The sequence below is a fragment of the Lipotes vexillifer genome, unplaced genomic scaffold (genome assembly GCF_000442215.2).
Source record: "Lipotes vexillifer unplaced genomic scaffold, Lipotes_vexillifer_v1.1 scaffold738, whole genome shotgun sequence".
Classification (NCBI taxonomy): Eukaryota; Metazoa; Chordata; class Mammalia; order Artiodactyla; family Lipotidae; genus Lipotes; species Lipotes vexillifer.
In genome coordinates, this window is record NW_006769699.1 from 1,731,791 (window position 1) to 1,759,785 (window position 27,995).

The window sequence follows — 27,995 nt, forward strand, 5'->3', positions numbered from 1 at the left end:
TTCAGCAGGGCCAAGGAGCAGGGTCACCAAAGGCTCAGGCACCCGATTTGTGACCATTTGGATGCCTGGCCAGAGATCTACATTCCCCAGTAACGTGCTTCTTTTGGTAAGATCGTTTTTCCCATCAGAGCCACGGGAAGATAGCCACGCATCTGGGTCCAAAGTCCGCACACGGGGTAATCTGTGCCTTTTGCTTCTTTTCACAAAGAGAAGGTGCTTCCAGCTGGCAGCTCTAGCTGGCAGTGTGGGATTTTGCCCAGGCAACTTCATGAAGTTATCTGACCCTATAGCATCACATGAATCTTTTTTAAATTTTCTTTTTTTTAAATTTATTGAGGTAGCATTGGTTTATCATATTTATAAAAGTTTTACATGTACAATGTAAGGTTTTGACTTCCGTATACATGACAGTGAGAGCATCATATGAATTTTTAAAGACTACCACAAAATCAAGAATCTCAGTGCAAAACAACCACATCCGAAGCAGGGGTCTGGCTCAGCAGTCCTCACTTTAATGGCAGTTCTTTCTTAAACACTAACACCTAACAGAGAGAGCATCGCAAAGCATCAGTCACGGCTTAACTGGGCACTTAAAGGCTGCATGGGTAAGCATAAGAGATATGCATTTTTGCTATGGAAATACCTCTAGACCAGACATATGTGATGCAACAGCTGTCATCCAAAGCTGCCCTGCACCAAGACATGCTTGTCTGGAAAAGCCAGGACTGCCAGACAGCTTCTAATCCTCAGAGGAGCCTGCTGGCTGTCACTCAGCTGTCTCTCCCTCCACAGCACATGGGCAGGCGGGGATGCACAATGCCACTTCCGGACCTTGCTGCCCTACAGCCGTGATGGCTCAAAACCCTGGGTCCTGTGGAAAGTGCTTGGCTAATCTGTTACACAATTATTTAAATACCTACCAGGCTAAAACTTCCATTTCTAAAGCAATGTTTCTCAACATGTGGACCTAGGTCTGCCTGTGTCACCATCTCCTTGTTAGAAACGCAGATTGCTATGCGTGTTTGTCTATTTACTTGTCTCTGTTTGTCTCCCTTGTTAGCGTGTAAGCCCTGGAGAGTAAAAGCTGGCCTGTTTACCGTGGTGCCCCATACCCCTAACCGTGTTTGGCACATAATGAGGCCTCAATAAATTTATTTGTAGAATGAATTGATTCCCGGGCCCTATACCTGACCTCCTGAATCAAAATCCCTAAGAGCACGGCCAAGGAATATGCATTTTAAAGACATACACAGATGACTTTTATACATGCTAAATTTTACAAACCATTGTTGTAAAGTAATTCATCCAATCCTAATTGGAGAGATGAAAAGTTTTGTCTCCAGGGGCCCCCATACTAGCGGTCTTGTCAGTCTCTAAGGTAAAGTGAACATATTAATATAATCCTAGGGTGAAACTTTTTCCTTCTACTCACATACCTCCAACACATGTCTATCTGCCACCCACAGTGTGCCAGGCTCTGGGTTCCTAAGTGGACAAAACAAATATGGGCTTGGACGGCCGAATGCCTGGCAGTCTGGAGCCTACCTGTTAAGAGCACACCCAGAGCTTTCCACTCTGCAAGGAGCGAACACTTGGACTTGATTATTTGACAAGGCTGTCCCTTCTCCCTGCCCTGATATGGAAATGGGACAGACTGTATGTTCATTACTGTTTTCCCGGCAGGTTTGAATGACACCTCCAATCCATGAAAGCCAGATATTATCTCAAAGGATTTATCTTATCTTAAAAGACAATATAACCTTTCTAAAGAGGTTTCCTATATGTTTGGCCCTTTGAGTTTTTTCTGGAAGCTTGGCATTTTCTTTCTAGGTAAAGCCAGCCTTTACCTGGTCCTGGGCTGTCACACAGGTGACTGTCTTGTCCTGTTTCCTCATTTGAAAAATGAGACAATTAGACTAGAAAGAGGTCTAGAGCCCCTCGCAATTCTGATGTCCCCTAATCTGTTACTTCTCCATGAGGTCTCACTGCCTGGGCTTCACAAAATATCCAGATGTGATTAGTGAGCAAATAGCGATTGTCAGGCCAGTCTCCCCAAAACTCTCCAAGGCAGAGAAGGTTAGTTGTGGTAGACTACGTAACATTTGGGACTTGCAAACAATTTCTGAGAATTCTCTCTCTCAGTTTTTATGTTTGCCTACAAAAATACTACAGCAATTTTAATGCACTTAAAACTTGATGTAAAAGGTAAATATAAGACCTGAATGTCCTCTGAAATTTGAACTTTTTGTTTCTGTCACGGTGGAGCAAGGTGTTTTAGCACAGCCAGATCTAGGAGAGGCTGAAAAATCACAGCTTTGAAGGACGCTCCCAAGCCAAGCTGTGAAGTATAAGGGAGACACGTAGGGCATGAAAGGGCCTCCAGAGCTCTTTCCCCGACCGCCCCCCCAAAGCCTGCCCTTCCATTCCCCGTGTCCCTCCTTCAGAGGGCCATCTCACAGAAGTTCCCCAAAGGTGGGCTGCTCTGAATTAGAGTCATACCCTCAGCACCAAATTTAATGCCCTTTGTTCCATTGCAGCCCAACTGACTAATCACTGGTGATGTGGCCATTGCCATTGCCAGGTAATTGCATTTTAACTGCCTTTCTTTGGAAAACAGCCTCACAAAACTCAGTGGTTCTCCATGCTTTCAGACCCAATGTCTACTTTATATGCCAACTATTATGTAATACCTTCTTTGTTAGCCTGAAATGAAAATTGTAGAAAATATAACTTACCTACTCACTGTGCCCAAATTATTTTTATAAAAAGGAGCAAGGTTAGGGGCTTCCCTGGTGGCGCAGTGGTTAAGAATCTGCCTGCCGATGCAGGGGACACGGGTTCAAGCCCTCGCCCAGGAGGATCCCACAGGCCACGGAGCAACTAAGCCCGTGCACCACAACTACTGAGCCTGCGCTCTAGAGCCCGCGAGCCACAACTACTGAGCTCGCGTGCCGCAGCCACTGAAGCCTGCACGCCTAGAGCCCGTGCTCCGCAACAAGAGAAGCCACAAAAATGAGAAGCCCGCGCACCGCAACAAAGATTAGCCCCCCGCTCGCCGCAACTAGAGAAAGCCTGCATGCAGCAACGAAGACCCAACGCAGCCAAAAAATAAATAAATTAAATAAATAAATAAATTTTTTTTAAAAAAGGAGCAAGGTTAGAGAAGTAGTTTATAATAAGACAACATATTTCAATAGGTAAAGCTTAAGCGAGGCCACACTAGAAGCCCTAAAGGCGTAGCCCAAATGCTTGCTCTGTTTCTAAATCTGTATCTACCTAAAGTCCCAAGGACCACCACGAATGACTATAGAGCTAGTGACACATTCCAAAACCTCACTTACTGTGCCCTAAATGCCAGTAGCCTCCCCAACCATTCATTCTGACAAACGCCTCCCCATCATTTATTTTTCCAAATCGTCTTCTACGAACCTAGATCAAGGGCCCAGATGTGAAAAGTTTAGCCAGTTTAGCAATGTCAGGAGAGCTATTTTAGTTTAAAGAATAGTTCACAGCCTCCAGTAACATGCAGCTACTCTGTCCTTTGCCTGTTTTTTTTCCCCCAGAATCTTGGGGTAGGAATGTCATAATGCATAACGACAATCTCAACAATAAAAGCTAACATTTATGGAATACTTCCCATATGCCAAGCGCTTTAAAATTTGTTTTGCATTTATTAACTCATTTAATCCTCGTAACTCCATAAGTAATATTATTATCACTATGTTCCAGGGATCATAATAATACGCACGGGGAAATTCAGTAACTTGACTAAGATCACACCACACATCTAGCCACATCTAACTTCTTGTAGAAATCAACTCCTTTGATTATTATAATAGTGAGGTTTTATAGTAAGCAAAGTACTATCTGTTTCTATTTTAGGAAAGAAACATTTCAGAGACGAAAGGATGTTTCTTTCTCCAATGCCTGTCTGCCTGTTTGACATTTGAGTCCATGAGTTCTTGGCCTGCTTTGTGCTTTTAGCCCTTGGAATGTAATTAGGTAGCTTTTGACAATATTTTCATCCAAATGATTCAGAGCGGATTTTCTCTTCTTGGCGTTTCATCTCTATGTGCAATTGCAGGTCCATTCGCTGGAAGATTTGGAATGCAAAACTTTTTCTGAACTCTGCTTTCATTGCCAAAAGTCTTACTCCAAAGCAGGTTTGTTTTAATCAAATTAAGAAATGACCTAAAAAGCAGGCTCTGTGCAGAGTGGAGAGACATGTGGACAGTGGGGTCGGGCATCTCCTAAACGTGTCAGAAATTACAGTCGAGCATCATTCAGGGAGGAAATGCCTTTCTTTCTGGAAGCAACCGAGTTGTTGTTCTAACTGATCATTATTATCAATGATTTAAAGTTGGACTTCTACCCTCCTGCGGCTCCTTGTAAAGACGACAAAGGAAATTATTCAAAGCAAACTTGATATACTTACTTTCCTTTCAGGGGGAAAATGATCCCATCTGATCTTGAAAGAAGGATCCTTGAAGCCAAACAAAAAGTAAGTTTTTGAAGGGAGCTTTATCCAGCCCATAACAAGCTGACGGTATGTATTTGTTTCCATCCAGTAGAGAACACATTTTTGTTTTCGTTTTAAAAGAGAATATGGAATTTTGCATTGTCATTACTTATTTCTCTGAGTGATAGGCTCTGCTTCGAAAAGGTCTAAGTTACTGAATAAATACCATACACAGTGATACTGTAACAGTTTCCAAAGGATTTTTCTTCCCACGTGATGAGAATTGGCATTAAACAGACACATTGGAAGGACTGTATTCACAAGCGGAAAATCCCAGGAAGCTAATTTAGCATATGGGAGTTACTGTGTGTGGTTATTTGAAAAGGGCCAATATTTCCTGCCTAGACACATGCTGATGTGTTGGCCCTTCAAACACCTTATTTTTCAGGAAGCAATTCACTACTTTTTTTTAGAAGTGACAATTTCTGAAGACCTGCTAAAAATTCCTACAGAGCTCTAGGAAGTCACCTACACCCCCGGATGGTTCACAGGCCAGAGCTTTTAGTAGATCTAATCTACAGTTCCTAGTTCAACGATATAACACACGAATTGTACTGTTAGGATCTCAGGAATAATTATTAATTTTCATATGCCCTTTTCCCCCCTACAGAGTGGCAGCCGCATCCTTTCCCCTTGTTCTGGTACTGGAACCACTTCTAGTCACATAAACCTTTGCTGCCACCTAAAGACTGACTCTGTAACGTCAGGTTCCATCATGAATTTGAGGCATCCTTGGGCCATCTTTCAGCAGTGGCCTAGTATTTCCATCAATTTTCATTTAGCCACGGCCAGACAAGACGGAGCCGACTCAGACAGAAAAAAGTCATGGCTTTTACTGTTTAGCCCCAAGTGAATCATCTCCTCTAAGACTCCAAATAAGAATAATGGGCTGGTCGGAGTTCTTCCCTTTGTCCTCTTGACTGCTCACTCTGGAAGATTTATTATGTTCAGAGGCCCTGTTATGAAAAAGGAAGATTAGAAAAGTAAGCGGGGGTGGGGTAGGGAAGGGCAGAAAGTCTCCCTGGAATATATCAGTGGTTTGTGGGCACCACGAAGCTTACTCACCTCTGAGTCCCATGTAGCCTCTTCTGAGAACCCGAAGTCTGTTCTCATAAGGCAACGGGCAGGGCCAACAGAATGGCCTGGAGAACCTATAGACCCTGGAAAACTCATCATTCCTACTAGGCTCCAAGGTGTTGTTAACCATCCTGATGGTTCCAAAAATGCAGACGTGTATGATAAGAGGAGAATGTCCACTGTCTTTTTTTTAATCAGCTTTTTAAAAGGATCCTTTGACACCCCCCCACCACCACATTTTACAATATTTGGGGCTCTCTCATTTGCGCAGGGATTTGTCCCTTTCCTTGTGAGTGCCACGGCTGGGACCACCGTGTATGGAGCATTCGATCCCCTGTTAGCTGTTGCTGACATTTGCAAAAAGTATAAGATCTGGATGCACGTGGATGTAAGTATCCCATAGGGACTGCCACTAAAATGTCCTTGCACATTTTTTCACCTGGAGCTCATGGAATGAAATGTATTCTCTCCATTTCTTTACTTTAGGAGTTTATTTTCAGGATGGTGATAGGTAAGCTTTTAAAAATCGCCAAGACAAAGTAGTACACAACTCACACAGTACATAACATTCGCTGGAAGCAGTCTGAGGCTGATTATGCCTTAACTTTCCCAACAGGATAATATTCTTATTTCTATGACCAGGACCTGAGCTGGGCACTTAGTTCTCAATTCATTGGACCATAATGTCCAAGGAGGAATATGGCCTATGTACACACACACACACAGTCACACACATGCAAAGCTTACCTCCCTATGAGAATGGTCCAAAGAGTAAATAGGAGTTGCATTTATGTAGGAAATCCAATGGATGAAAAAATTCAGCTCAAGTCAGAGACTAGTATAATCAAAGAGGAAAGCGGACTTGACAACTTGCTAGGAAATATGAATCCAAATTTCCAATTTTTTATCTTGGTCAGCTAGTAAGATAAACTATATATGAGATGTTTTGACTGCAGGGTTAGTCACACCAAAAAAGAATGGAGATGCACCCATCAAGACATTTCCAAATGAAACAAAATGTCAACTTTTAGAAGGACAGATTAAAGGGATTAAAGTTTAGACTGGTATGACTCCAAGTGTGGCTCCAAGATCAGCTGCTGTCTGCAAACTGTTTAGGACTCACCATGAGATAAGGAATCAGTGCCAAATCATCTCTAAGCACAATGCTTGGTTCCGCTGATGTGTTTTCCATTGTGAGACTTTCTCGAAGCAGGAAGCATAAGTCGATTTACATTCTGGGTGCAAGAGGCTTATGTATAGAGTAGACTGTTTGGAGTAGATCATTTTGGCTTTACAATAAGCATTCAGACCAAATTAATTCCTCTTTCTTAATGAGCAGAAAACCTCCAGAGGCTAAGTTAGGTAAATTTCCATTACCCCGGAGTTATCCTGCATCGCAGTTTCCAGTCTCCTCTTCCTTCCCTGATTCACAGTGTGAGTTGTTCTTTAGCCTCTACCAGAGACCCCTTTATTTCACACGTGAAGACACTGAGAAAAGGTTGACGGACCCAAGTACCATCAGTGACCTGGGTCTCGGAACTGGAGAGCCTATGAAACCTCACTAGCTGATTCAGGAAGAGGACTATCCTGACAGCCTTAAAAGCAGCAATGTGTGTCCCGAGCCAGCAGATGCAGTAGGCTCTCCTCCAGAATTTCTACTTAAAATAGAAGTAGGAGATCTTTTAACCAGTTGTATTAGCTTTCTTTGAAACATATCAAATTTACCGCTCATTATCCTTACGGTTTATAATTCTATAATTAAACTGGAAAAAAAATCTTAAAATATTACACATTTGGAAAGTTGGATAATTTTTCAAAGTGTAAAAGGACTGAAATTACAACAGAGAAAAGAATGCAATTATACCCAGGTTTTTTCTTTAAAATTATCCCAGGATTATTTTTACACCCAAAGAATGTTAACATTTTCCAATGAATCTCTATCTTTACATCTTATCTTTGAAGGAGATCATTACACCAATTCAAATCTTCAAACTTGACTACAAATTTTTAAAGGGGCACATTCTTTTTTTTTTTTTTTTGCTGTACGCGGGCCTCTCACTGTTGTGGCCTTTCCCCTTGAGGAGTCCCAGGTCCCAGCAGGACGAGCCCGGCACGAACCCGTGTCCCCTGCATCGGCAGGCGGACTCTCAACCACTGCGCCACCGGGGAAGCCCCCAAAAGGGGCACATTCTTTATTGCTCAACTAATTGGCTGATACAAATCTTGCCTGCTTGCTTTTTTTTTTTTTTTGGCTGTTAGTTTTTTTTGGCTTTTGGTTTATCTTATCCAAAATTACACATCAGTAAAATAGGCTTGGAAGGTGTCTCCTCCCCCTGGAATCATGCAGACTTGTCAAAAAGAGTTTTCCTTGCAACTTGAAAGCAGTTTAAAGGGTCCCAGCCCATCTTATCTACTCTAAACTGTGGAGATACTAGGGTTTCTGGTTCTGAGATTGTGAGCTTCACTAAGACTGAGTGGTGGTGATGGGTTGTGGGAGGATCTCTCTCCTCCTCATGCAGACTGAGGAAATGTTTGGCCCCTTACATCCATAGAAATCTGAGGTGGAGCCTGAGACCTTAGAATAGCCCCCCAATTTAACCTTTGGAAGTCTAGTGGCCAGTCTCCAAGTTACCTGGGGTTGAGGCTGTACCTTTCACCCTATGCAATGCTTGCTGTTCCAGAAGACACCAAACTCTAGAAATCCAGGCAATTAAAAACACTGCCTTTTTTTTGTATGCTCTCCCTTTTCCAGGCAGCTTGGGGTGGGGGATTACTGATGTCCCGGAAACACAAGTGGAAACTGAGCGGCGTGGAGAGGTATACACATTTTCTTGTTAACAACCTGAAGTGTGAAAGCTGAATGTGAAAAGCAAATTACACCCAATTTCCAAGAACTGTCGATGTACAGATGAGCCCATTCTGTGCAGTGCCTGTGTGCCTTATGTGCTCATGTATGCATGAATATTATGTGTAGACAGCGGAGAAAGTAAATCCCATACCAAGTGACCCAAGTGGAATGTTTCTAACTGGCCTCCATGGTTGGCCAGAGGACTCAAGAATGACCTTCCTGGGATCTCTGAACCAACTACCAAAACTGTTTAAAACTTCAGGCCGTCCACTGTTTTCTAGGGAGATACACAGCTTTCATGTTTCATGAGAGGATAATATCCACTGCTTTAAAGAAACCAATAAATAATTTTGTGAAGCAAATAAGCACATTGTAATTTATCAGCGTTGAAAGAGGAGTTTGGGGTTTAACATGGCCCCTTTACTTAAAGTGAAACCTGCTTGTGATAACATGATCTGATAGTTTCATCCCCATAATAATTTTTCTGGTGTAGCTCTGTTTGATGCTGCAAAGCACCTTTTATTCAGAGACTAAGCAGTAGACCATTGAGAAAAGCTTCAAAATACAAAGGAAATAATTTCTGATTAGCGTAAAACCTACTCAGGGCCAAAGGAAAAAGGAAAAGAGATACAGAATGCAAAATCAGCCTCAGCCTTTAGTTCTGGCCCACGTGCAGAGGGAGCTCAGAGTTCCTGGTTCTCTGCTCACAACATGGCAGGTCAAGGACAGTGGTGAGCTCTGACACTCCGGGCAACTGAGAAAGCCTGGATTCAACCAGGGCTTCCCATTGCCCTGCCCAGTAGCCAGATGCTGCCCAGGAAGAGTTTCCCACTGGCTCTGCCTCTGGACATCTTGGCACAATTTCTGTCCCAAGGTGAGAAGAGAGGCTGGTGGAGCTCAGAAGCATCTGGGAGCACTGGGCAGGCAGGGCAGCCGGGCCAGAATGAATGGCAGGGTGTGCTGTGTGACATCCAGGCCCACCCACATGTAGAGAAGCCGTGGCTGCGGAAGGAGGGCAGAGGCAAAGTCTGCGGCACTCTGCCGCAGTAGCGGAAAGAAGGCCGGACAGGCCAGCCCAGGCCCAGGTCGGCAGGGTTGTGTCTCTGAGTCTGCTGCCTGCCCTCTGACTGCAGGTGTCAGTTCAGGTGTGAGTGGATGAGGACAGGCATGGCCCCTTCCCAGAGGGAGCCAGCTTTAGGTCTCTGCTTCTGGTCCATTGGGCTGAATTCCTTTTTTCATGAAGATCCGCCTGAAACCAGAAGCTTAAGGACGAGGCAGTGAGCTAAACAGTGAGAGAGAATGAAGAAGAGAGAACCATTCAGAAGGTGCCTGTTCAGAGGATCAGAGCAAGAATTCAATTGACGTGCTATCGAGAGAAGTGGCCCGGACACAGAACCTTCTCGTCTTTGAGTCCCTTTAAATTGAGCAGCCCAAAAAGTGAGAGGCTGTTACTGTACCTTTCACACCAGCTGTGACTCCAAGTGCTGACGGCCAGCCATGGAGCCCCCTCGACCAATGATTACCTGAAAGCTCACTAACTCACCTACCCTGGGCCTTGGAAAGATAAACACCCATGTGCTTTTGTACTAAAGACTAAAGACTTTTGAGAGCAAAGCTTAGAACATTCGTCATGGGACATAGCGTCCTCTCTAATTGCCACAATTCTTGAAACTGTGTTGTAAGTAAATCTACTAAGTGGAATAGCCAAACAGGAAGTCTTTTTTAAAAACGATGGACTATCGGCCCTTCCCTGGCGGTCCAGTGATTAGGACTCCGAGCTTCCACTGCAGGGGGCACGAGTTCGATCCTTGGTTGGGGGGTTTGAGCCAAACCCCCTCAGCCATCCGTTGATCTGAGAGAATCCATCTCAGTGACTCATCAGCAACAGGCACACTTTCCTTGGTGAATAAGATTGTAAGGCCACGGGACACCCCCGGCCATAATGTGCATGGACACAAGTTTAGGAAAGAAATTTGCCTCACTTGAGATGTTACGTTTTTCCAAGCACTAGGACTCTCTCTGAAGTGGAGGAAATCTGTGGTCGATTCCTGTCGCCAAATCCAGAGGTGGACCAGTGGTCACAGGGATCCCAGAGTACCGTCCTCATAACAAAATGGCACAAGCACCCGGAGCCCTGCCTGGCATCCCCTTCGAGAGCCAACCCCGTCCTCAGGAAGCACCTTTCTTCCCTGAAAACAGTGGCAAACTATTTAGGGATGCTGTGGCTGAGAGAGTGCCAGGAGCCCTGCCACTCCAGAGCATGTTTCTGGGTACTGTCAGGGACCCTTCTTTAATCCCTCCTGGCAGCAGGCTGCTGTGTATCTGGAAGAGCCCATTGTTGTGGTCCACTCTCAAGACTTTCTGGCCAAGCTGAAGGTTCCAGCACAGATTCTGCCGAATGACCAATTATTACTCTCACTCCCACCCCTAAAACTCAGTTCCCGGACCTCTGTCATAGGCAAGCCACATCGCAAGGCACGGCACGGGCACAAAGTCAAGTACGACACGAAGCCTATCTTCAAAGGGTTTAGAATCTAGTAGGGAGACTGCAGTCAACCACGGATTACAATTCAAGGCAGAGGAATTAAAGGCTCAAGAGACCGATCATTCCTCCTAACCAGGGTTACTAGAGGAGAGGAAGCCTTCCCCCGGGGGCGGGCAGTGGAGCCTCATCAGGCAGAAGTGGAAGAAGGGTGTGGAGGTGAAAGAGCAGGGGCACGGAGGTTTGAGCGGATCCTTGGCGATAGTTCAGACAGGTCTGGCTGGAGACTGAGATGGATTCATGGCAGTGACCAGGGAGCTAGCGGAGGGCCCAAAAGAAGTCCTGCCCGGTGAGTCTCAGCGCGGGGGCCTGGCCGCAGAGCCAAGTCCAGATCACCGTAAATCCCCGAGCAGAGCGTCACTGCTGTGTGAGCCATTATTACGCACGGAGAGCGTTCTGTTTCTCAGGCTGGGGAGAAAACCTGGAAAGGCCCTGCCGTAGCAGCCATAGTGCGGGTCCGAGGAGAGGAGTGGCATTACCTGCGCTTTGGAAGGGCTCCTCTGGATTCAAGAGAAGGAGGCCAGGACTGGCTAGACCCTACTGGGCATCACAGAGGTCCAGGTGCAGGAGGTAGCAGAGGGGAGAGATGCTGAGGGCGGGAACCGGAGCAGCCGCAGCCGCAGCGAGGGAAAGGAGGACATGAACCCAGGAGAGTTGCGTTATCAGGGGCAGGATGCATTATCAGAGACCGGCTCTTCAGTGTAATTTAAAGGACCGCTGCTTCTGCTTCCTTCACTTGCTTCTGAAATATCTTGTGTGTGTATATAGAAAAGTTGCACTCCAGTTACACTAAGAACACCAGGTTTTACAAATGCTGAAGCACGATTTGCATCTAATGCTTTTTTTTTTTTTGCCTTGCTGTACTTTCTAATATTTTAGGAAATTCCAGAGAGTTTCCTCTTTGACAGATTTTACAGTTTTGTATATCATGTTGAAAAGCGTGAGGGACATTTTTTTTGTATACATCTTTGATTGAGCTAGCTTTAGCTTGTTGCATATATCAAACTGTCTGGGGAACTTTTTCAATATGCATATACCAGTCACATCCCAAGGAAACATTGCAGACTCTCCAGGGTTTTGAGTGAATACCTGTGGCATTAGGTCATGGTTAGAGCAAGGACCCTTTGTAGACAGGCAATGGCTTGAATCCCACTTGCTGGTTGTGTACCCTTGGGCAAGGTGTCTCTCCATCTTTAAAACTGGTACAATAACAGTATGTACCTCACGGGGTTACTGTTGTATGGATTAGATAAATTAATCCATCTGAATCAATTAGAGCAGTGCCTGTCAATAGTAAATACATAGTACATGTAGTTAGTGTGTGAATACTGAAAATTTTCCAAATGATTCTCATACACACACACACACACACACACACACACACACACACACACACACACAAAATCTACCACCAAAGTACTACAGAATAAAGTGCTTTATACAGAATTTAAAAAAAACTGCAAGGGGTGATATCAGTAGAGGGAAAAAAAGAGAATGAAACCAAAACACTAAGGTTTGGGAGCTGGACGAAAATCTACCAGTACTACAGAATAAAGTGCTTTATACAGAATTTAAAAAAAACTGCAAGGGGTGATATCAGTAGAGGGAAAAAAAGAGAATGAAACCAAAACACTAAGGTTTGGGAGCTGGACGCTTGGGAGGAAACGGGTGCAGGGAATCGAGGTCCAGGATAGAGGAGAGAGAGAAGATCTGAAGGATGAGAAGGGAGCAAGTTAACGAGTTCACTTGGGATCTTCTGAGTTTGAGGTGCCAACGAGGGCACTGGGATATGTCTCAAAACGGCCCTAGGGGGCTCAGCTCTCTCCAACTTACGGAAAATCACAGAGGACTGAATCCCAGGGCAAAACATTTTGAAATGAACCCGAGGCTGTTTTTCCCAAATTGCTAACATTTCTCCAGTAAACTAATGCCCTGTCTTTGAATCACTCTGTGCATCTTTTTGCACCTTTATGAGGCAACCCCTCTGAGAGAATTCAGTGACCAGTCGGTGTGAGTCTTGGCAGCTTCTAGTCTAGAAAGACAAATGGGCCGCTGCAGAGAAATAAACACCCTCAGTCAGAGCTGCGGAGAACAGCTATCTTCTTATCCATCAGGTGCCATTACTGAGAAAGCTGCGTTTCATCAGGATCAGGCATCTAACTATAGAATATTATAGAATGTACAGAATGACAGTGTATGTGTGCCCAGTGTCACAAAGCTCGTGAATGATAGAGTTGAAATCAGTAGCAAGAGCCAACCTTATTTGATGTTTACTGTGTGTTGGACACAGTTATAAGCCCTTTACCCAAACAATTTACCATTATTCTCCTTTTAGAGACAAGGAAATCAAGGCACAGAGAGGTTAAGTAACCTGCTTAAGGTCACACAGCTAGGAAGTGATAGAAGCTGAATACAAACTCGAGCTCCCCTCCCTTAACCACTATTTTCCTACAGCTCAGAGCCCAGGTTTCTTGACTCTGGGGTCATTCTGAAGAGCAAGAAGAAGTTTTCCTAGAAGGAGCTTTTCAATATCAGTTTTTTTTTTTTTTTTTTTTTTTTTTTTAAATTATTATTCCTGAAGTCTTTTAGTCCACCATGCAGGGGTGTAGCCATCTGGTCATGAACTGCCTTCGCTTCTTTCCCTGATTCCAACACATCTGACAGTCAGTGTCAAAGCTAAAGAAAGACCAGACAATGAGCTGGACTATTCATCTATTCAGATAAGATCCCCAAGCCAGTAAGTGTTCTCTGACTGGCCAGCGGTGACCGCCATTCATCAACTCGAGGAATGGGATCTTTCCCATCATCTCATTTCTTCCCAAGGTTCTCACACCTTTAGTGCCGGGAACAGGGTGAGCCCCAGTCTGTTGCTCAGCCAGGAGAGGGCCAGCAACGTGCAGCGCCCTGGAGACAGCTGCCACGGATGGTCCTACTACTTTTCTTCCTCCCGTGAGTCTGTTTATGCCAAGGTCGCGTTCCCGAGGCTCTTCCTCAAGGATTCTCTGTCTCTCAGAAGACATGCGCAGAGACTCCTGTGAAGAGAGCAGCTGCTTTCCCGGGAGCTGGGGGAGGAAGGGGTTGGAAGAGCACAGCGGGGAGTTGAAAAAGGCTGCAGAGACCATGCTTGATCGACCTTAAAGAATAAGTGGGATTTAACCAAGTGAAGCAACGGGAGATGACATTCTATGAAGAGGAAATAGCCCTAGGAGACCCAGGAGCATGAGAATAGAATTTTCTGAGAACAAAACGTACTCTGGTGTGATGGAAAGTGGTATGGCAAACTGACAGGACTCAAGTCTGGCCCCGTGGCCTGGGGTCACCTGTGTGGACACGTGAGCCATACCCTGCAGTTTGGAATTTAGGCCGGAGGCAAAAGGAAAGAGGAGAGGGCTGTAAACAGAGCTAGAAAATAACTATGGTACCGGGTGGAGGATGAAATGGAAACCAAGCATCAGTTAAGACAATATATCCAGATTAAAATAATAATAATAATTATTATTATTAAAGGACTCTGTACCAGGACTATGGTTTAGGCTTTTCAAATAGCATAAACCCCTGAGCTGAGAATCGCTGTTACTGATGGGAGAGCATTCTATTTATCAAGTACGTTGGGACAAAATAGATTGAAAGCTGCTGTAGGAGCTGCTCGTAGCTCATCTCCCCCGCGGTCCAGAAGGATATCTCTGGATGAGACAAGAGATGGAAGGAGGGGATGAGCTAGAAGCTGTTACGAAAGGACACATTTGAGACATTTGGTAATTGACTGATGGGGAGGGAGGAGGAGGAGGAACTAGGTTCGGAAAAGAACAGAGTTCAGCTGTGGAATGAGCCATTGCTCTGAGCTCCAGGGCAGGGCCCTTGTGTCAGAAGCAGGGACACTGGAGGCACATGAGGGCCCCTGCCTGGTGCCCTGCTCCATGGTGACCACAGGAGGGGCCCTGGACTGGATGATCCCAGTCACTCAGAGAGGTTCTCAGACCACCATGGAGGCTGAGTGGAGATCCTAGCCCTCACCTACTGTCTCTGCAGACAAAGAAAACGTTGTAGATTGAAGAGTCCACTTCTCGTTTTGTAAATTAATGTCATGCTGGAGTCTGAGCAACAGTGCCAAGAACCTTGAGCTCTGTTGCCCATCACAAGGGTCCTCTGTGCCCGTCACGGGTGCCACCCTCTTAACGTGATTTCTTTCCTTTAGGGCCAACTCTGTGACGTGGAATCCACATAAGATGATGGGCGTCCCTTTGCAGTGCTCTGCTCTCCTGGTTAGAGAAGAGGTATGTCTTTCCTGACTCGTGGCCCGGTCCATAGGTGGGGTTGTAGAGAGTAAATGTGTGTAGTGACAAAACCGGCATGATTTTACAGGCTGGAACAGTGAGCCGCATCCACAAAAAGGGGAGATTGTTAATTAGGATAATTGTAAGGACCTGGTTTTCTGTCCAAATATAGGATGGTTGTATTTTGACAAGACGAGACCGGCGTGTTCCATGAATGGCTAAATTGTTGTACTTGTGAAAAAGGCGTAGGACATTAGGTTGTACTCTGCAGGGTCAACGGTGGGTCTAGAGAGAAATACCATTCAAAAAATAGTAATGGGATAAAAGAGGTGGAGCTTCAGGATGAGGGAGGTGGCAGTTCCCCACTGTCCTTTGGTTAAACCACACCTGGAGTGGTTTGCTTAGGTTAGTGTCAAATCGTATAGGGAATCCCATCAAGCTAGAGCTCGAACAGTGAGGAACATTAGTTAACATGGAAGAGAGGTGGTTGAAGGAACTAAAGATGTTTCATCTAAAAAAATTTAATTTCAAGGGCTGACAGGAAGGCAGCCTTTGCAGCATAAATGACTCAAGTGGGAGAGATTCATCTTTGCTTGATGCTTCAGGGAGCTGGGTTAGTAACACTGGACGGTACAGCTTTGATGGTAAAATCAGAATTAGCATGATTTGAGGTCTGACTTGGGATCAATAAAAGGAATGCTTTTCTGAAAATTAAGCTGCCCAACCGGTAATGAATTACTTATGTAGAAATAAATTCATGAGCAGGGGAGGTGACTGAATGGACATTGGGCAAACACTTATTAGTAAGAGGACAGAGAGATAGAAGGGGAAGGAAGAGGAACTTCCCTGGAGGTCCAATTGGTTAAGACTCGGTGCTTCCACTGCAGGGTGCACGGGTTTGATCCCTGTTTGGGGAACTAAGATCCCGCATGCCTTGTAGTGTAGCCAAACACAAAAGGGGAGGGGAAGGGATGCTATAAGATGGTATTAAGTACTCTGTGTTAAGAGAGTTCTTGGTTTTCAAAAAGCTTGGGATATATTAGCTTAAAGAGTTAAAAACAAGTTTCATTACTTCAGGGCATATCAGAGCCTTCAGTTGCTGATATATATTATAAATATCTAAAAAGAAGGTATTTGTGATAGTTTCCAAAGTTTACTTGACCAGGGGAATTTCTTTGACGGCAACTGTTTTACAGCCAGCAGCTATTCACGTATTTTAAATAGTTTAGGATATAATGGCTCAGAATCAGGACACTGTCTCACCTTTATGTGACTTTTACTTATCCTTCTGTACAATGAGGCTGGTGCTGTCCCACCTTCTAGAGGTCATGTGCTTTGCGTTGCTTTTCCTATCCCAGTAGAAGCTGGTCTGGTCTGTCCATGATTCCGCACTCCCTGAGTGGTCTCCCTTAGGATTGATGGCACCTAAGCATGAGCTTGCATGGCTGGGGGAAAATGGTGCTAAGTTTCTGTGACCGTGAAACAAAATAGATGCACCAATTGCAAGTTTCAGTCTCACTGGTCTTCGAGTCCAATTCAATGTCATTCTACTGCTCTATTACAATTACATTGTATTGAATTTCTACTAGTCTCAAGAAAAAATTACTTAATGAATTCCACTGAATAGGAAGGCCAAACTACAAGACTAAGTCCAGTTCTGTTGTCTACCATCTGGACACTCGGTCTGGTCTTTCAGGATCTAGATCAAATTTTAGTTGCATTCTGTTTTAGTTTGGAGAACTTTTAAAAAGGGCTCTCAGTTCTAACTTCAACGAAGTGATCACAGTTTAGTCTTTTCTTCTCTTGTCGTGAGTCATGAAAGAAAAAAGTAGAGGCCAAAGTTTCTGTAAAATCACAATCACACTGTGGATAACCAAAGCGTCAAAGGCTTCCTGTGGTTCGAGACAAATTGCAATGTGGTGAGGAGACTAATAATGCTGTTTTAGTCAGAGAACATGATTCATTCACTGGTCTTTGGAATAGTTCAATCACTCTGCCACCCATTTTCCATAGTAAGCTCGTGGTGCAAGGGCAAATTCATGGTAATTGACAGTGAAACTTTCTACTGTAACTACCATTAGCAAATGAGTATTGAAAACAGTGCTCAGGCTTCCCTGGTGGCGCAGTGGTTGAGGGTCCGCCTGCTGATGCAGGGGACACGGGTTCGTGCCCCGGTCTGGGAAGATCCCACATGCCGCGGAGCGGCTGGGCCCGTGAGCCATGGCCGCTGAGCCTGCGCGTCTGGAGCCTGTGCTCCACAACGGGAGAGGCCACAACAGTGAGAGGCCCGGGTACCGCAAAAAAAAACAAACAAAAAAACAAAACACAGTGCTCAAGCTTTAACCACTCTTGAGAGAGGAGTGTGACATCTGAAAGATTCCCTGTTGAAGACCCCAGAGTAGCAATGTCTTTATTTTTTTAGATTTTAGCTTGTAAAAATGATAGCGATGAACTGTCTTAAAAACTATGATATCCATAAAGAACTCAAACCCTTATAGCTAAATGATAAAGTACTTGAACTAAATATGAACGAAACAGTAGAAGAATCACACCAATAATATTTTACAAAACCAAAGAGTTTCCAAAATAGTTTGCTTACAACAAAATCAGAACATCAGGATATTCTCCCAATGAACATTGTACTCTGATTGATTTTTAAAAAATAAATGCCTTCTCACTGAAATTTGCCTGACCTGGATTTACATCCCAACTGTTCCATTTCTAGGTGTAATTTACAGAGCAGCTTACATAAAGTTTTTGAGATTCAGCCTCATCTGTAAGATGGGAATTATTAATAACCGGCCACAATAAAGGGTATTGTAAAACTTAAGTAAAATAATCAACAAATTTTAAAAAACATAAATGCCTTCTCTTAAAAAGGAGAGTAAAAGTACACATATGCCCTGTTGTTAACCTCTGGTGACAGCTGACCCTTAGCCATTTATCCTATAGACTTGACCTATCACAACAGCCCATCCTGTCGAGATACTGGCCTCATTTTTTTTTCTCATTTGATTCTTTCTCCAGGATATTCAGTACCTCTTTCTTTTCTTTTTTTTTTCCTTAATAATTTCCATCACAATGTAAATCTAATAGAATACCTAATAAAGTCAGTAGAGTTTCCTAAGTTTTCTCTTCTCTTCTAGGGATTGATGCAGAGTTGCAACCAGATGCAGGCCTCCTACCTCTTTCAGCAAGATAAACACTACGACCTGTCCTACGACACTGGAGATAAGGCCTTACAGTGCGGACGTCACGTTGATGTTTTTAAACTCTGGCTAATGTGGAGAGCAAAGGTGAGCACGCTGGGATTGGCTGAATGTCGACTAAAAACAGACACTATATCTGGTGACCCTTATTATGACATGTTAAAAATTGATTTGCAGATTGAAAATTATTTACCCAAGATTAAGTTTCTTGAATCCTAGATCTAGTTATCTACACAGACAAGAATATAAGAAAACCCATTGAGTGTTTTCTTTCTTTTAAACCTAATTGCTTCTAATGCTCACTCATCTAGAAAACCAATACATGTTGCTTTATACGGAAGAACCTCTGGATTCCTAAGAAGTGCTTCATTGTTGTTCTTGTCCCAACTCTTGTTTTTTACCCAGTGATTGATCCTTTGGGCAGGTTAAATGCAGTCTTTTTGTTTGGAGAATAAAAAGGAAAAAGAAAAAACCCAGCACGATAGTTTATTTTTGACATTTCACAGGGTAACCTCTAGTTATAAAGCTTTTTTCAAAAACTCTGGAACTACCTAGTGACCTCTTTTGGTTCAGTTTCTCTATTTACCTCAGAATTTAATGGTAGATGATCACCCCTCTTTCAGAAATGGAACTCTGTAACTAATGGTGCGCGCCACTGGCTGGACCTAATTATAGCTTTCAAAGAGCATACGTGTGCGGTTAAATGTAAGCAGGCTGGAAGGGTCAAAGATTCTATTTTTCATTTTGGCCAGATTCCTAACTTACGTGTCACAAATCAGTGACCTTCCACCTGGTTTCATTAATCTCCCACAGGAGGCAATGGCCACAGCCAGCGGGGACACTGGAAAAACCCAACTGCTAGAAAAATCCAACTGCTAAAATAGTACGTGAGAGAAACCTGACAAAGGGAGAGATGAGAGGGAAGCTGGCATGCCCCAAGGTCCTGTGTGTTTGGGAAATGGTCCACAAATTTGGCTCTCAGCTTTCTAAGTAGCCTACACAAAGAGGTAACAGGTTCAGCACCATAGGAACAAGCAAATAACTTGGTCTGCTGGATGAAACCACTGAATGGGTCCTTCCTCAGGTCTGTGTAAAGAGGTATTGCCCACGTCCACAGCACCCAGTCCATATGCCGGTGTTTATAAAAGTGTTCAGAGCAAACTGAATCGACTCAAACAGTTCAGAGAGGCGATGGCTAACAAGAAAAAGAGGGGGCTTGGGAGTGAAACAATGCAATCAACAACTATTTTATGGAATCTTCTTTAAACCCATCCTGGAAAAGGGCAGTTTAACTAGAAAGACTGTCTTAAAAACTATGATTTGGACATATGCCTTTTGCTTAATGCACAAATAACTCTTAGATGGTTTCCGGAGATGGCTAGACTACATGGTCTTCAAACAAGCCTCCATGATGGTATTTGCCCCAGTTGAGTTTTCTCTAAGTATTGCTAAGGATCAGACAGCTACCTGGAGTGAGGCCCAAGGTGAGTTACTGGCCCATAAAGGTGGGTGATGAGTGAGGTCAAATCCCTTGAGCTGGGCAGGGGACCCCTTCCCTTTCCTCTTTTGAAAGTTGAGAGCCTGACAAGGATAGGTATCTGGTCCCCACCGCCCAAGACAAGACTCATTCTGTAGGCAATAACACTTTCATTTGGCAAAAATAAATCCATCGAGAATGTAGATTATTGGTATACTCTCAGGCTGTTTTTTTTGTTTTTTTTTTTTGCTGTATGTGGGCCTCTCGCTGTTGTGGCCTCTCCCGTTGCGGAGCACAGGCTCCGGACGCGCAGGCTCAGCGGCCATGGCTCACGGGCCCAGCCGCTCCGTGGCATGTGGGATCCTCCCGGACCGGGGCACGAACCCGTGTCCTCTGCATCGGCAGGCGGACTCCCAACCACTGCACCACCAGGGAAGCCCTCTCAGGCTGTTTTAAAATGAGCAGGTTTTTCATTTCATTGATTTGTGGGAATTGTAAAATGACAAAGGTAGACATCAGCTAGTACGTTGAAGTGAGCTTGGTCTCTAAACATTGTCCAGTATCACTCTCTTTGTCTCTTGTTCCCCTGGTGTTTTTATTAAAATGATGATCATTAGCTATATTTATACAAAAATGTTTCTGACACTGTTCATCGGTTCCTGCTGCTGCTTTTCCATCGGAAACCTCCCTGCCAGTGTGGTGCAGCCGGCTGGTTCTCAGAGAAATCACTCAGAGGACATCAGGTGTGAATTAAACAGCAGGACCAAATGAAGCTTGAAATAAAGGCAAAGGATCCAGTTTCTAAAGGGCTGAAATACAGGCACCAGAAGAGGGGATAAAAAGAGAGAGAGAGAAAGAGAAAAATCACAGTGGCTACGTAACTTATGGACACATTTTTTTTTTTGCATTGAAAAATAGTTTAATATTATACATTATCATCATCCAGAATTTAAAATATTTTAAAGTAATTATTTCATGTACATCATGTTTGTGTAAAAGAATAATTCATTTCCTAACATTCATATGTAAGGTGTGAACAAAAATGAAGACACACTGATAACTTGGTTATTAATAAAAGTCAACACATTATTTATGCTTAAACTGCAGAAATAGATGACAGTGAAGAATTACAAGTGAGAATTTGAGTTACTTAGAAGACATGGACACATATTTTTTTAATTCCTTACGCAAACCCTTAAGTATCTAGACAGCTAAACGGGAAAAACGTCCATTGTCTTTCAACTTAAAGCTGCATTTTTAAAAAATGAAGTGATAATAATTATTAAAGTAATAAGCTCAGCCCTACAATCCACATCAAGGGTGAGGATAATTACCATCCAGCACCCCTAACTCTGTAGTAATGCCAGACAGGGCAGGAGAAGTACCCACTCCTAAGGAGAGCCATAAGGGAGTTGGCCATGTCATTCTATTTTGCATCTGCCAAAGCAGTACAGTAAGTCCTCTACATACGAACCTTCAAGTTGCAAACTTTCAAAGATGCGAACGTGCATTCACATGTCCAATCGTGTAAGTTAGTTCACGTGTCTGGCGTACATTGTCACGTGCGTGCACCCTCTACCAGTGGTTGTGCTTTTGTGTACTTTACAGTACTATTTTCTGTGTTTGTTTCTTATGTATTATTTGTTAAAAGTATTATAAACCTTTTACAGTACAGTACTATACAGCCGATTGAGTTAGTTGGGTACCTAGGCTAACCTTGTTGGACTTATGGACAGATTGGACTTATGAATGCACTCTCGGAACAGAACGTGTTCGTTTCTAGGGGACTTGCTGTAATGAGGAGGAATGTGGCATTAATCGGCAAATCCTCTGTTATCAGATACACCTGGAGACTACAATGTTCCAGTGAATCCGCATTTTCTCCTTAGTAAGATAAACCACATGAAAAATACTGACCTAAGTATAAATTACAATTCTTTCACTGGTTGATAGAAAACGGAGCTAAATGCACTGAAGACGGCCGTCATGTTAAATCCAAGACAATTTGACTGGAGCAGATTAATGCAAAAAAAAAAAAATATTGAGCCTCCTGATGTGGGATGCTAGGAGGTGTTCTGGATGGTGGTATGATTTGTAAGCCTTGCACTGGCAAAGACACTGTGTCTGCCCTCAACTCTGTTCTTATTGGGTAGACCGTTTATTTTTTCTGAATTTTATTAGAGAATCCTAGGACTTTAACCTCAGTGGTTAAAACTCACGGGTAGACATAAAAAAAAAAACCCCAAAAATCTTAAAAGGAGTCCCCTTTTTTAGGCCTGCAGTGATGGCTTAATATGTAACTATTGAGTTTTTACCGTAAATCTTCGTGTTCGTATATGATTATGCAAATTGGCAGATTTCCTTATAGTTTTCTATGATTGGCCTCTGTAATTAAAATGTAGATAACAGAGGGGTTGGCAAATGGCTGAGGGAAAAAAATAACAGGAGAAAACTATTAAGGGGAATGTCTGGCACTCTTTGCTGAGTGACTGAATGTTCCATTTCTCTCTAAAATATTAATTTATTTTAATAAGCAGATACTGAGCATCTGTTATTGTGCCTGGTGCTGAATGGGCCCGGGGGCTTCAGTTCTCCAGGCAGGAAAGAGAAGCGCTCCAGTGACCATCACAAAGGACAGAACACAACTGGTTATAAAGGAAACACAGACACACCTTGAAGAGTTAAAGAATGGAGAGTTCAGTCCTAGTTTGGAAGCCAAGAACGATTTATCAAGAGGTGATCTTTGAGATGGGTTGTGAACAGGATGGTAGAATAACTAGGATTTTGACCAGCAGAGCTGGGAAAAGGACATCCCAGGAGGAAGGTCAGGCAGGGGCTAAAGGGCGTAGTTTGAGCTAGTAGGGAGTCTCAGTTGACTGAAGGAAAAGTAGGGTGCTACCATCCAGATGAGATGTGAGAGAGCCTGAGTGGGTGCCTCTAAACCCATCCTGGGTGTGTGGGGGTGAGGGATAAGATAAGACATCTTTCTCCCAAAGCTCCTTCAGTGTAGCCTGATGCTGGGATCCAGCCTTGCACCCACAAGTGCTCCTCTGAAGCTTCAGCTTCCGTCACAGCGACTCAGGTCACGGCGATGTGATGCCTGATAAGGTTTTATATGTGTCTTTGTCATTTTCATAAGAAGAGCTGTGTGGTATATAATGATTCAACAAGCATTTGATAAACGAATGAATTTTGGAGAATCTCCTAAAAACCTGCAAACCTTGAAAATAAAATATAGATCTTATTCCCATAAATACCCCATTTGAAAGGAGGAGCCCCAGGCTTCGAAAGGCACATCGGAGCTCCTGCGTCGCTCCCCCTGTACCTCTTCAGCCTTCGTCTGAGGGGGGGCAGTCAGATTACTCCTGAGCATCTCCAGAGTGAAGTCCCAGACTAGCAAAGGCTGGAGGACTCCCATCCCATCCGTGGTAACCCCACTCCCTTTGCAATACAATCACACTCATTTTCAGAGCGTTCACTTCACCTTGCTACGTCTCTGTGTGGGAAATCAGACAGGCACTGTCATTCCCATGTGACCAGAGAGGTTAGCCAAGGCCATATGGTTGGACAAGGTCAGAGTCATACTGGTCCTGGACATATCCTGGATCAGGTCCATGCGAGATGAAATCCAACTCTAGCCTGGTCCAAAGGATCCAGTTTGGAGAATAATAAACTCCCCTCCCTCTTACCTAAGGTCCATCCCAAGTGGACCCAAACTGCCAGGTCGGCCCAAACCAATCCTAAATCCTTGGCACTCACAGACTCATGGAGCGCAGGGGTGCTGGCCTGAACGTTCAGGCATCAGCTGGCTCCTTGGAGTCAACAGGAACCAGTCAGCAAGGGTGGCGGTCTCCAAAGAAATGAATTTCTGAACGCATCAGACCTCTTTAATGCAGCTTGTTCTTAAACACGTTTCAGAGGTTACAAGTCACTGGCTCTGCCAGATCCCCCCTTTGGCTGGGACGTTGAGACTGTGTTAACAGGAAAGTGGGCCCATCTTATCTGTATTACAATTGCTTCCTCTAGATGCCACGTTGGATTAGTCACTGGTAGGCCTGTTCTAAGTTCCTCGGACGAGCATTAGCTGTTTCTCTAAGCTTCCCCTGAGCACTCCACAAATACCAAAGGAGTTAGGCGTAAAGCCGTGTTGAAAAGTAATCCCCTAGTGTGTCCTGTTGTCAGTTAAATAGTTCCAGTCCAAGGCTGTTGTGTTGTTTTTCCCAAGTCCAGATCCTGGGCTTCCAAGAGCTGGAAACTAAAAGACCTCTGTGATAATGTTTACCCATTACAGACAGATGAGCCATTTATCCCCAAAGGAGAAATCTAATAAGCTTTGCAAAATCATGGGCTAACAAAGCATCTGTGTGCCCCTCAAGAGACTGTCATTCGTTTGTCCAACAGATATTCATTGAGCACCTACCCTATTCGTTCTATAATGGGGGGTACACTGGTGAACAAAAGTGGGGTCTGGAAATGACAAATTTACCTGATGGGCAGGGACTAAGCAGGCATCCTGGCAGCGGGATGTGTCTCTGATGATGCTTCTTATCCACAAGAAAAGGATAGCTAGCCCTCCGGTCATTAATGACTTCCATAATTACTCCTCTGAGCGGCAGGGGCAAATTTTCCCCTCGAGTAATCAAAATAATTGCCTGGGGAATGGAGGCTCGGAAAGAAAGGGATTGTGCCACGGAGAGCGGTGATGGTGAAAGGGAACAAAAGCACCTGACAGGGAGAGCATTAAAGGAGAAATAATTGCCAGAAAAGCCTCCAGTAACACAGTCTTATGTCAGGAAAGTGCTGGCATAGAGCTGAGACCGAAGGGGCAGAAAGGTCACCAGTGTCCAGAGAGATTCGTCCCCGCATCTCACCTGAGAGCTCGCCCACCTTTCTCAGCCTGCTAAGCTTTCTTCTTCTCTCACTTAGGGGACCACTGGGTTTGAAGCACATATTGATAAGTGTTTGGAGCTGGCAGAGTATTTATACAGTATCATCAAAAACCGAGAAGGTTATGAAATGGTGTTTGATGGAAAGGTATGTATTCTGATTTCTACAATCCTCCAAAGTTTAGTCCATTCCAATTCTTATCACTAGTATTTTTTGATGTTAAGAATGTACTGTCCAGGTAAGTGGGACCATTACAAAGGAGAAGCAGGGGTGAGAGGGTAAAAATCAAACTCACAAAAAATAACTCTGTATAATGGTGTGAAAATCAGGCACTCCAAAGGTGATTACAAATGTGAAAAGCAGGATTGTATCCGGAAGCTGCAGAATAGATTTGAAATGTCCTTGGAATTTTCAAACTTGCCAGTTTGGGCTGAGCGTGAATCTTACTTTGCTTTTCGTAGCCTCAGCACACAAACGTCTGCTTCTGGTATGTACCTCCGAGTTTGCGTGTTCTAGACAACAATGAAGAGAGAATGAGCCGCCTCTCTAAGGTAAGGATGCGAGCTCCTCTGATCTGTACCTCAGTGTATGTAATGGACCTTTCACGTGCATGTCATCCTTATGACAGATGTGCATGTCATCCTTATGACAGATGTGCATGTCTTTAGGAGAAATCCATTCTCAGCCTTAATCAATTCAGTAATTCAGAATTAGAAATGAAAACATTAGAACACATAAAATATTAAGGTTAACTTTTGTTCACTTGTGTCAATAGCTTTTCAGAGTTTCAGAAAAGTTTCTTACTAAGTGCGAAACCCTTAAAACACAATGTCCAGGGACCAGTAAAATCTACACACACACACACACACACACACACACACACACACACACCACACAAACCCACACGCACACACAATCCCAGAGGGAAAAGCGCTAAGGTGAAATAAATCATCTGCACTGTCCAATATGGTAGAATAGCTACATGCAGTTATTTAAATGTAAATCAATTAAAATTAAATTCAACTCAAAATTCACTTCTCAGTCACATTAGACACATTTTAACTTGTGACTCGAGACTAATATATCAGATTGTGCAGACAGAAAACATCTGTGTCGTTACATAAAGCTCTCTTGGTCAGTACTGACATAGACCCAAAATGGGAGGAAATGTGGAGTCTTCTGGGCCACAAGAGAAGTTAAATTCTGGACCTAACAAGGCAATGGAATTACTCTTTGTGGCCTCTTGCCCACTACAGGGCTCAGCATACAATAGGCACTCAAAAATGTTTGTTGAACTAATGTGCCATTTACATATTCCAGAATAGGGAAGGGAAACACACTTAGGAAACCTACTAGTGGATCACAGACGTCTTCCCAGTGCACACTTTGGCTTGAAGACAGATATAGGTAGCAAATGGTTATCACTAAAACGAGCCCAGCCACAGCTTCATGAGGGAGGGAAAGATGAGAATCTGGCTGGTGCATTTTCTGCTCCAGTCAGGACTGTGAGTGTGCAGATGGCCCACTGTCACTGAGGCAAAGTGGACACAGAAGGCCTGGGGCACCATGGGGACAGGACCACCATGGGGACGGGACCACATACAAATGCATTAGACCAAGGCAGGAGGCAAGGAGATGTCCTACAGGTGTTCATCAGACAAGAGTCCCAGGCAGCATACAGTAAGTCCCCTACATACGAACCTTCAAGTTGTGAACTTTCAAAGATGCGAACGTGCATTCCATCAATGTCAGGTGTGAGTGAAATTGCAGCTTGCCCTCTGTCTCCTATCGCTGACGATCCTTCAGTTCTACCCTCTCCCACCTCCTCTCCCTCCTCCAGTCAGTAACTCTTCTTGCCTGTTCACTCAATGCCAGCCCCTGTATGCCAGCTGTCGTACGTTACTACTATACTTTTCAAGGTACTGTACTGTAAGATTAAAAATGTTTTCTTTATTTTTTGTGTTTGTTTTTTATGTATTATTTGTATGAAAAGTATTATAAACCTATTACAGTACAGTACTATATAGCTGATTGTGTTAGTTGGGTACCTAGGCTAAGCTTGCTGGACTTACGAACAAACTGGTCTTACAAATGCGCTCTTGGAATGGCCCTTGTTCGTATGTACGGGACTTACTGTGTTGGTCACCTCTTGTATTTCTGGTTCTTTTTCTTCTTCATCATCTTCTTGAATTTTAATTTTTATTATATTTGATCATTATCTGCATCTCTTCTATCAGCTTTTATAGTCCTATACTGACTGATGGCCTTTCAGAAGGTCAACAGTGGATTTAAAAGTACATTGGTAAGGAGAGACAAGATAGGGGTAGGGGGAGTAAGAAGTACTAACTACTATGTATAAAGTAAATAAGCTACAAGGATACATTGTACAGCACAGGGAATAGAGCCAATATTTTATGATAACTATAAATGGAGTATAACCTTTAAAAATTGTGAATCACTGAAACATGTATTATAAATCAATTATACCTCAATAAAAAATACTAATAAACAATAATACAAGTTTATAGAAAGTATTACAAAAAGTACATTGGTAAAGAAGTAGATTGGCCTCATATATAAAGTGACTTTTTTTAAAGCCTGTGTTATTAAATGTAATGGGAAATTTAATTGGTGAGATTTTAATGTTTTTAAATATCTTATTTATGGTTATTCTGCTTTTTCATTTTTCAAAATTTCTCTCAGCCTTCCACGATGTAAAAACAAAAAGGTTTTGTAACACACAGTGAGAAATACATTTCTGTGATATCTTTGTGAGATTATTTCATGGTGCTCTAATCTGAGCCCTCTTTGGAGGAAACAAATGTGGATTTAAATTATGGAAGAGTTCCCTGGTTATTATTTTCTAAAGGATTGAAAAAGCTAATGGCACAAAGGAGAACACGGTACCCTAAAACTCTTAAGGCATCCCCAAAGAGCTCTTGTTGATTGAGCCTTCAGTGAGTTCTTCAACATGCAGCCCCTTTTTTCCTAACTGACTTCCTTTATTCAGCAAAACCAAGAATGTGACCCCAAGAAAAGAGTCTAGAAAAAAATTAAAATGCTATATACTCATCAGAATAGTCAGAATCTTATTTTCCTTAACTTGTAATTAGTGATTATGCAGTGAAGCAGATGTTCCGTGTTCCTGCTGCTTTTAGTTCA

The 27,995-nt window shown here is 43.5% G+C and overlaps 1 protein-coding gene across 1 annotated transcript in view; it reads left to right on the forward strand.

Moving 5' to 3' along the window:
- Window positions 1-27,995, forward strand: part of GAD2 (glutamate decarboxylase 2) — a 67,362-nt gene that overhangs the window by 35,856 nt on the left and 3,511 nt on the right. The window contains exons 9-15 of the mRNA XM_007445868.1: window positions 4,447-4,501; window positions 5,868-5,984; window positions 8,349-8,413; window positions 15,182-15,260; window positions 18,407-18,556; window positions 24,873-24,980; window positions 25,295-25,384. Of these exons, the coding sequence (XP_007445930.1) occupies window positions 4,447-4,501; window positions 5,868-5,984; window positions 8,349-8,413; window positions 15,182-15,260; window positions 18,407-18,556; window positions 24,873-24,980; window positions 25,295-25,384 (664 nt within the window). The remainder of the gene's footprint in view (window positions 1-4,446; window positions 4,502-5,867; window positions 5,985-8,348; window positions 8,414-15,181; window positions 15,261-18,406; window positions 18,557-24,872; window positions 24,981-25,294; window positions 25,385-27,995) is intronic.